Here is a 10,739-nt window from a genome sequence, read left to right as displayed (position 1 = left end):
TTGCTACTGATAATGTCAATAATGATGAATGCATGGGATTTAAAAGACCACTTACAGTAATCGTCAGCCGAGCATGCCGTGATGTTGACTGGCGCGCCTGGGAATCCTGTGTTAGACATGGCTGTTTGGAGTGCGCGGGATGAATTACTTGTCAGCGTTGAGTAAACCATAGTAATGAGTACTTCCAAAGGATCTGAAACACTATTTTTAAAACAACAGCATATAAAGATCAAATGCATTCAAACCTGTTCCACTGGCGATTCAACAAGGATTTTTTTAAAATAGTATAAGTTTAACCCTATTCGACTGGGCTTTCTTGAGCTGTCTGTGACTGGGGGGGTGGGCTGAAAGGGCCCCTCTGTATTTCACGAACCGCTTAGGTTATGACCATCAAACTTACAGACAATGAGCACCAACATGCAGAGAATTGTCACGCCTTATTTTGGGTATGGTCGAATCAATTATGACGTCACAATAACATCATAAATACGATGTGTAGCTATTCTTTCAAATATTGCCTAAAGTATCAGATATCGGGTTGAAATCATTTTCCATTATTCAAAATCAAAATCAATATGTTAAAATCAACCTTTTAACGGCTTTACAATGCAAAAAGGCCATAAAAAACGTTTATTATCAATTTTTTGTAAGATTTTCCGCCATCTTGGATCCGCCATCTTGGATTCTTATGATTTTTTGCAAAAGAAAAAAAAAATCTGGAATTATTACAGATAAGTATTTGCATGCATTTTTTACAGGAGTCTCGACCTAAAAAAGCATCTTTGCTCATCTTTGTTCACGCTTGCCTTATTGGTAACACTTTACCTGACCGTGACGGTTGTAATTTGAAGATTAGGGATCTTCGCTGCATTCATCTACAAATAAACATCACACAGGGTTATATTTTGTCTGTCTGTCTACCATTGTGACAATCAGTTTGATGTCTCTCTGTCTATCCTCTTACCGCGTCTAGTAGGGCTGGTGCAGTCACAGCACCCGTCAAACGAATTTTAAGATTCAAAGTCGTATTACCACCGTTGTCTAATAAAAGGGGAAAACTGGAGTTAAGATCAAACGGACACAATTTATCTTGAACTATCCATGAAGCGATGCGAGTAAAAGGTTTCAGAAACTGGGCAGATCTCATAAATGCACGAGGGGAAGGGAAGGATTTAGTTCAGTATATGTAGTAGCATGATAGGGTTAGTTATAGAGATTTTAGATAATGTCTCATACATTCACTGTATTTTTGGCTGCTCAAAGGGGGGAGCCCCCCCCCCCCCCGGCTACGCTTCTGCAGAAGAAAGGGGTCCTGACTTTCATACTCACTCAGCTTATTTTTGGTAGCCTGGGACTAAGGGGTTTGGATATATGGCACTTACCAGTTAGATACCTTCGTAGTTTACCAAACTCGCTTTGAGGGACTACGGCCCCCTCCCAGATGCCCATCATGTCGTACGACGCATGCGTACTGGCCACCAATGAGAGCCCATAACTAGAAGCTCTGCTGGTCGAAGTGTGAGCATCGATGCAATCCTTGGTCGCATAGCTTATCAAGTCACTATGAGTATATATCAGCAGGCGTTTTACCGGCGCTTCCCATGTGATCACGATGTCACCCCAGTGATAGGGTGGGTAATAGATGTACCGCGTAGTGCAAATGAAGTTTACACCCACTACTACCATGTAAAGGCAATGTAAACTGTTGTGGTATATTAGGCTGAAGCCGAGCGTTTCCTTTGCAACTGAAACATGGCACAGAAATTCTAATAGCTTGACAATACAATCAGCTACAGCAGGATTCATCCAAGAGTAACCTCGGCCGTACCCTGGGTACCAGAGGCTCCGAGATTCGCGGCGACAACAATTTGATTTCGCTTCGATCAAAACGTTTTCGCCGCGAAACTTGGAGCCTCTGGTACCCAGGGTACCTTGGCCGCTAAACATGACGAAATATAATAGTTTTTTTTTAAATAGTCAAATTAAAGTACTTGATTTCAAAATATGCGTCCGACAAGTTACTTGGTTGATGAAGTGAACATTAAAAGAACACTAGCTATATACACAATGGCACTCAGTCAAGCCAATGACGGAACTCTGGTACATTCTATAAACCGTGCAGCTAGGCAACCATGGAAAAAGTTGAAAGTCTTTTAAAAGAATTTCTTTTATCTCATAGCATGGCTGCAACACCCACAGCTTATCCCCTTTATCTGCTTCTTTTCATTAGCTAATCGGTCCTTGAAAATATAGGAAGACACAATTCAACTATGTGCCGGTCCAATAATGCATGCAAAGGAAGATGAAACAATTCCATTCGCATACATTTGCATTTGGAACTGAACACGTGAAAATGGCATTTTAAACCACGGCTCGGCTATATGCTTCATTTACATTAAAACATACTTTCATGTCCAATATTGTTGTGAAATCAATTTGCTTTTGTACAATACCCTTTCCTAGAAAATGTCATTACCTGTAACATTCGCCGTGTGACCAAATAGCACATTCTCCTTGGTCGGCCCGACTTGCTCCACGTTTATTAGCGCAGCGAATGTAAAGCTACAAGATGTTGGGTTCGCAAGGCACGATGAATTGAACGCTAGGTCCACACGCGTGTGCTCATTCTGGGTCTTGATGCCATCTTTGAGGGGTGAGGGGACCTTGACGGGGTCACCGTAAATATGAATCACAGAGGAAGTCTTCAAGTCCTTGATTGCATTCAAATGATTTTGATCAAAGTCCCAGCTGTGGGTGGCGGTTGCGTACATTGCTTGAACCTCTAGAAGGAAGAAAGAGAGAAGGAACAAATGATTTAAAAAAGACCAGAAGGAGAGAAAAAAAAATGTTTAGTTGATATAGAGGGCGGAATCTCAACGGGTTATTTTGGGTCGTAAAGATTACAGGAGCAGTTGCGTACACAGGATTTGCTAAGTGGGAGGAGTAGGGGATAGTATTCGGCAATGACGTGACCCACTTTTTGGCGGCAAGGGAGAAGCCGGTTTCCTGTACACCATCTCCCTCCCCCCCCACCCCTTCCCTTGGTACGCGTCTGAGGAATGCAGGAGATTTAAAAGTAGCAAAATACAGTTATGAGTTATGAATTTGTCAGTGGACAACATAAACAATACAAAGCTGACCTTCTAAACTTGCTCCAGAAACAGATACAGCAAACCCGCTGACCTACAGGAAGGAAAAAATCACAAGAACTTCTTATCCCATGCCATAGAGATACCGGAAGATTTCTAGGTTGATTTGATTGGGATAATGCCATAGCATTTCAAGCGTGTGTCAACACTGTAGTTGGCTTGTAAATGTACAAATAGTGACGCTTGATTGATGCTTTCCCGAAAGAGAAAAATTTGAAGCAAAATCGTAAAAATTGTTCGATTGATCTGTTTTAGAATTACGGAAAATTGGTGCTTCATCCTTTTTCCTTTCTCACTTTGAAATATCAAGAAAAATAGAGCTTTGACTGTCAAGACAGTGAGATGGGTCCATTGCGGTAAATACTAATCTAGTGTTCCACGTATTGTGTATTTTTACAAAAAACAAAAGCTAATCACAAATCCCTAACGGTATGACTACTAGGGACTGTTAAGGTACGCCTACAAAAAAGTTGCTGCGACAAAAATTGATTCGCCGAAAGTAAAATGCCGCGCAACATCGCTACTTTTTGTAGCAATGCTCCACAAAAAATGCACGACTTTGCTGCTCGTATATCCGTACCTTCATTTACAAAATCCTCTACATTAAGTTAAAGATTGTTGTTATACAGAGTGATTTTTTTAAACTTTTTTATAAGAACGTCCAGCTGAGATTTCACTGAATTTTAAGAACATGCTAAGGATATGCCGAGGCTCAGATAGCAGAAAAAATGTTTTTTTGTCCTGATGCGTTCTAAAATGCAGAATCAAATTGTGCTCATATTAACAACCTTATTATTGCTATTGATCATTAGTTTAATCCTCTTCCTAATAATTCACTGGGTATTATAAACTTGGCGGGAACTTCATAAGAACGCGCGCTCCGATCGCGCTTCAAACTCCCTGTGTTTTGACAATTTCCCGCCGAAATGATTTTGCAACGCACGCGACAAATTCAAAGTTTTCTGAATTTTATTTGCGATAAACAAATAAACAAATGCAGCAAATCGTCACTTTATACAAAGGAAAACGACAAGTTACTCAAAGTTTAGGCCTGCATAATGTATCCACACTCATCGAAGTATTTTAGTGATTGTACCTTTATCGTCTGTGGAGGATTCAAAACGAAAGAAATATAATTTCTACGATCAAATTTGTCAAAACGACGGGAATTCATATATTAGCTAAGTTAGCAAATTAACTTACTAGTACTAGTAAATGAAATTGGGGGCGAGAAAGTTTAGTGGTATTATTTTGAAATTTTATAGAATTTTAAAATTTTATAGAAAAAAAAAACATACTAGTAAACAAAATTTCGGGGCGAGAAAGCAATGTGAAAACTCGCCCCGAGTATTGGTTTACTAGCTAGTAATAAGTAATTATAATACCGATAAATTACGGGGCGTAAAGCAAAAACGACAACTCGCCCCGAGATTTGGTTTACTAGTAGTAAGTAATTATAATACCGATAAATTACGGGGCGTAAAGCAAAAACGACAACTCGCCCCTAGATTTGGTTTACTAGTACTAAGTAATTATAATACCGATAAATTACGGGGCGTAAAGCAAAAACGACAACTCGCCCCTAGATTTGGTTTACTAGTACTAAGTAATTATAATACCGATAAATTACGGGGCGTAAAGCAAAAACGACAACTCGCCCCTAGATTTGGTTTACTAGTACTAAGTAATTATAATACCGATTAATTACGGGGCGTAAAGCAAAAACGACAACTCGCCCCTAGATTTGGTTTACTAGTACTAAGTAATTATAATACCGATAAATTACGGGGCGTAAAGCAAAAACGACAACTCGCCCCGAGATTTGGTTTACTAGTACTAAGTCATTATAATACCGATAAATTACGGGGCGTAAAGCAAAAACGACAACTCGCCCCGATATTTGGTTTCCTAGTACTAAGTAATTATAATACCGATAAATTACGGGGCGTAAAGCAAAAACGACAACTCGCCCCGATATTTGGTTTACTAGTACCAAGAAATTACGGGGCGTAAAGCAAAAATGACAACTCGCCCCGAGATTTGGTTTACTAGTAGTAAGTAATTATAATACCGATAAATTACGGGGCGTAAAGCAAAAACGACAACTCGCCCCGAGATTTGGTTTACTAGTACTAAGTAATTAAAATACCGATAAATTACGGGGCGTAAAGCAAAAACGACAACTCGCCCCGAGATTTGGCTAAAGCAAAAACGACAACTCGCCCCGATATTTGGTTTACTAGTACCAAGAAATTACGGGGCGTAAAGCAAAATCGACAACACGGCCCAAGTTCCGGTTTATTCACGGGAATTAGGATACTTTGTCAGCGATTTCTCTTTAAAATAAACAAAAATGAATCCCCAATTTATGTTAAATAATAAACTCAGCTAATAGAATATTTCCAACCTTATAATCCGAAAGGTCTCCTGCCTTCTGAGTTAGCGAAACCCTTTTTAGTTTCCTCTTGTTATATTTCTATTTCTCTTGTCTAAAAACCCTAGCGATCGTTGTTTTCACTCGAAACATTTGAACGGTACTGTGTAACCATAGCCTCTTTAGGCCCGAGCCCGAGCCCTCTCCGAACCTAACTTCGTATTTACATAGGTTCTATATGAAATAAGAAGGGAGTGAAACAACGCTCGATTCCATTGTTCGAAAACCCGCCTAGTTACGGCCAATGATGTGATGTTTGTATGAGACATGATTGATAGACAGCTCACCTTCAGGGCGTCGCGGAGATCGGGGACACAGGAAGCGCGCGCGAAAGAATGAGTAGGAAGGAGGAAAGGACGTCTTTCTCGCTCTTTCTTTCCTCATCGCGCGCACGTTCGCTTCCGGTCTCCGCGTCGCCCTGGAAAGCTGGTTTCAACGAGAAACTTGTCTAAAACTGCCGTCAACACCTTCGCAAATTTCTTTAAAAAAGAAATAATTTTCCTTCTTTCAGCTAACTAAGAACTTTTTAGTACAGTTTGGCTTTGATTGTTAGGTTCCTGCTGTAATCGTAAAATTTCTAATTACGTCACACGCGTATTCAGTTCATTCAGTTCAGTCCCTACTTCATTATACAAATAGGAACTTTCACATGATACCGCAATGAGTTTTATTCTGGACGACTTTTGCTCTGCGTTCACATGACAACAGTACTGTCAATTACTAAGTTCCCGGGGGAAAACATTCCGCATGTGTTTGGAAATGGCCTAGATCTTTCAATTCCTAATGGTTAGACGTTCTTATTTAAAAAAAGAATGTACGCCTAATTAAAAATCCCTTACAACATTTTACCACAAGAAAACAGATAAGATGAAAAACTTTATTAAATATACGAAGGTTTGGGCTGCTTTTTGTTTATTTTCATGTTCGAGTTATTAATGTTAAGCACGGGAAAGTTGTAAATAACGAAAAAAAAAAACAGTAAAAGATAAGTCTCGTGTTTCGGACTGGTGATTAGAATGTTTTAAGGCAAATAAGTAAGTAAGAAAAGTAAGTGAAAAAAAAGAAATCTAATCAATATAGAATATAGATAGTCAAAAGTGGAACGTTAATTAGAAAACCAAAAAAAAAAAAAAAAACGGATAACGATACAGGATGAGCAGGGAATTTTATGATTTTTATTTGGAAGTTGACGAATCTCGCTGCCCACATCTTACCGCTCGCTGGCCACTAAATAAAAAGACGTTCGAGGCTCTAGAACCTGGCCACCCAAATCTAAAATGCGTCCTGAAAACTATTCTATTGTTATCCCAATCATAAACATTGTATCTATGCACAGCGGTAAACATAACTTAAATAAAGTCCGGACAAAAGTCTGAATATGTTCTTAACGATGTTCTTAAATTTTAGTGTATATAAGAATATAATACTCAATGAATTATTAGGAAGAGAATTACAATAATGATCAATAGCAATAATAAGGTTGTTACTATGAGCAAAATTTGATTTTGTATTTTAGAACGCATCTTCCCTGCTAGCAGAGGCCTCTTTTCTCTGTATTTCGCTGGGCTGGAGTTCGCGAGGAAAAGATACCTCTGCCATGGGTCGAAACTGTTTCTGTTGCGCATGCGTGAGCGTTAATAAGCGACCGACGTGCCAAAACCCGTACCATCGCGCGAAAGCTGTCAATATGCTTTGCATGGGTTTGGTCGGAAATCATGAATCAAACGCTGGTTAGTTATCCTCTTCTAAAAACGAAAACAACTGTTTAATTTCAATCACCTAAAACGTCACTAAAAAGAGTGAATAACAAACGCAGCAAAGACGAGTTTTGTCTTGTTTGTGGGATTAATTTCAAGACATCTGGGCAGGCGAGTTTCTTCAATGTAAATATCGCACAGTTGGATTCGAAGAAAATGCTACAAAAATTTTTGGTAAACTTAGATCAGCTATTCCCAGAAGAATATGCAAAACCTGTAAACGGAAGATTGACTCGTTTGTCAAAAGAGAGAAAATTCTGAATAAAGATAAGGCATTGAATGGCTTCTTTTATAATTCGTCGCGTGATATTTCTACGGAGGACGCCGTTTCGAATGCGGGCTTATTATCCGGCAGCGGATATACGTTTCATGCATGCGCTAGTCATTGTGGGCTCAAATAGTGGCCAGTAATTAATGAACAGAGCATGCGCTCTGGATCTCGTCCACGATCGTGGACGGCGGTTTGATCAAACGAACTTGCGACCCATGGCAGAGGTATCTTTTCCTCGCGAACTCCAGCCCAGCGAAATACAGAGAAAAGAGGCCTCTGCTAGCAGGGAAGAACGCATCAGGACAAAAAAAGAAAACATTTTCTGCTATCTGAGCCTCGGCATGTTCTTAGCATGTTCTTTAAATTTGGTGAAATCTCAGGACCGCGGTGATCTTGGATAATAAAATTTCTTAGATACTAAACAGATACTAATCAGAAACTAATCAGATACTAAACAGAAACTAATAGCAAGAAAGGTAATTGTTAATAAAAAAAATCCAAAATTGCCTATTTTCTGCATAGAATTAGAGAGTACGGCTGGAAATACGTCAAAATATTTTTTACAGCGATTTTTGCGCTATTAAGCGGATTTAGGCTAAATTTCCGGTCAATTCGAGTCCAGTTTATATTTAACTCCCCGTAATTGTTGCGATGTAGCGCAGTTACTTTAGTTGATGTAGCCAGCGAGACGTCCAAGCTCGTGATCCAAGCATGACTTCCACTTGGGTGGTCTTCACCGTCGACAACATTCTTATGTCGGCGCCAAAAGCACAAAAGTAGACGTTTGCTGTTTGAAAACTTATTAATAACTAAGCGCTAACTCGGTAAAGAAACGTTTTGGAAATGCATATTATAGCTATTTTCTTGCGTATTGCATAGAAATTTGCAAGCGTCTAAACCAGAAACCAGACAAGTTATTCTAATGATGCAATTACATCATTTAAAGATTAAAGATAATCAGACATAGTCTAGGGTCCACACAAATAAAAGAAGTTGCTGTAAAAAATTTAAGAAACCATATTTATAATGCCTTTTCACCGATTCTAGCTTATTTTACTCGGTAAATAGCTATTTTTATTATTATTTTGTTATGAAGTACCCCCCCCCCTGACCGTTTTTAAGTATCTGATTAGTATCTAGGATCACCGTAGTTAGCATCTGAGGGATTTCATTTTGCCAGGAATTGGCACAAAGAATTGAATTAAAGTTCTAACATCTTAGGATATCCTTGCCTTTAACTTAATTTATTATTAATTTTAATTTTAATCTCCTTTCCTACGTTAGTCCAACAAATAGATAAGTACAAAGTATACTTTTAATTTATAAAAATACTGGATAACTACTCTACTTTATTATGTTGCGTTATTTTATTTACTTACCAGAACTAGAACTCCAATGCAATCCATGGTGATTAAAAAATCCACAAGAAGTCACGGTAACTTAGGTAATCCAGATATTCACAAGAAGTCACGGTAACACAGGTTTCTTATGCTCTGAACACCGCCTATTTGCTAAATAATCGAACAAAAAATTCCATATTTTCCGAAGTCATATTCCATACCTGATATTCACCTGTGAGAGCTAATAATCCTTTAGCGTTTTCAGCGCACCAGGTTATAATAAGGTCCTAACTTATTTGAATACGATACTATTATTCTAAGAGTCAAATTTAAGCCATTTAATTATTAATAAGGTTGATTTGTTAAGCAACCAACTCATATACTCTAAAATATTTTAAAAATAAATAACATGAGAAATAATGGTTCATTTTATCCATGTTTCATTATATGTTGAATTTACTTAAATAAATCTCAAACGAAATGACACTGTAAAACAAGAAATAGAGCAAAACGGCGAGCTTAACTATTTAATAATTCAGAATGCTTATATGTAATTTTGTAGTATTGATGTTTAAACGCTAATGGGTCTAATGACTCCTACCAATAAAATTGGCAGCCGCAGGCCTAATCGAGTTTCCCTTGCATTATTAAGTTAATCTTGTGATAAAATGAAATGATAGTCTTGCTTGGCAAACCCCTTCCCCCTCTCCCTCCCTCCCTTCTCCATACACACTCAACCGACAAGCCCGCATGTAAACATGGGTAAAAACCACTGAAGCGCCTAGCTGAATATATTAGCCACCGCATGTAGGCTTAGACTGGTTGACGACAACCTTATGTATCAATCGACTGTAAGGAAACAAACAGGCCGCACGCTGTTTTATAATTGGGCTTTTTTGTTACCCATAATTGGGCTTTTTTGTGAATTCCCATGCAGTGAATTTTTAATGTCGCCAGGGAAAAAATATATACGGGGGCGGCGGAACGGTACCATAAGTGGGGGGCAAAGTTGGGGGAGGGGTGGTTAGTGGTTTTAGGGGTTTATCAACCTCGTTCCAGGGTCGCCGATCCAAAAGACAGGAAAGGGAGAGGGCCCTGGGAACGAGGTTGGGGGTTTATTATAAGAACGCGGGTTCTAACGAGGTTTTTATGCACGGGATCTTAAACTGTTTAACAAATTTGTTGTCGGTTGCATTTTTGTACCGCTTGAAAACCGATGGTTTAAAAAAAACATTCATAAATAAAGAAACATCCGGCTCAGTAAAGTGGGGGGCGAACCACTCACCACGTCACGCAACAGACCTTGCGCACCCTGTCACGCCACCCAACAGACCTTGCGCACCCTGCCCGCCACCCCTGATATGTGCGTCTGTTGCGTGACGTGACAGGGTGCGCAAGGTCTGTTGCGTGACGTGACAGAGTGCACGAGGTCTGTTGCGTGACGTGACAGGGTGCGCAAGGTCTGTTGCGTGGCGTGACAGGATGTACGAAGTCTGTTGCTTGTCGTGACAGGGTTCGCAAGGTCTGTTGCGTGACGTGGCTTGAAATGTGAGGTCTTGTTTGCTTGCGGCTTGTACCGGGCGGGATGCACAAAGTTGCGTGCCGTAATCGTGTGTCCTGTTATTGCGTGTGACAGACGTTTTTAAGCGTGGATTTCATGAGATCACGCTAGGCGTATCATTGCCATATCATCTAGCTCTTTACGGTTATATCAGAAGAATTCTTTCTGCAACCACTTGTCCAGAAAAAAGTGTACCGGATCACCTAAACTGAGTAAAAGAACTAAAG

The 10,739-nt window shown here is 39.5% G+C and overlaps 1 protein-coding gene across 1 annotated transcript in view; it reads right to left on the bottom strand.

Annotated features, from left to right (window-relative positions):
- Positions 1 to 9,225, bottom strand: part of LOC5514972 (protein sidekick-1) — a 33,350-nt gene extending 24,125 nt beyond the window's left edge. Inside the window, exons 1-7 of the mRNA XM_048730189.1 lie at positions 8,991 to 9,225; positions 3,141 to 3,183; positions 2,477 to 2,782; positions 1,383 to 1,745; positions 965 to 1,041; positions 826 to 875; positions 56 to 201 (exon numbers count right to left, since the gene is read on the bottom strand). Coding sequence (XP_048586146.1) covers positions 56 to 201; positions 826 to 875; positions 965 to 1,041; positions 1,383 to 1,745; positions 2,477 to 2,782; positions 3,141 to 3,183; positions 8,991 to 9,017 — 1,012 coding nt within the window. The 5' untranslated portion in view covers positions 9,018 to 9,225. The remainder of the gene's footprint in view (positions 1 to 55; positions 202 to 825; positions 876 to 964; positions 1,042 to 1,382; positions 1,746 to 2,476; positions 2,783 to 3,140; positions 3,184 to 8,990) is intronic.
- Between the last annotated feature and the right edge of the window lie 1,514 nt (positions 9,226 to 10,739).

Source organism: Nematostella vectensis, chromosome 7, assembly GCF_932526225.1.
Source record: "Nematostella vectensis chromosome 7, jaNemVect1.1, whole genome shotgun sequence".
Lineage (NCBI taxonomy): Eukaryota > Metazoa > Cnidaria > Anthozoa > Actiniaria > Edwardsiidae > Nematostella > Nematostella vectensis.
This window is presented reverse-complemented; position numbering and strand designations above follow the sequence as displayed.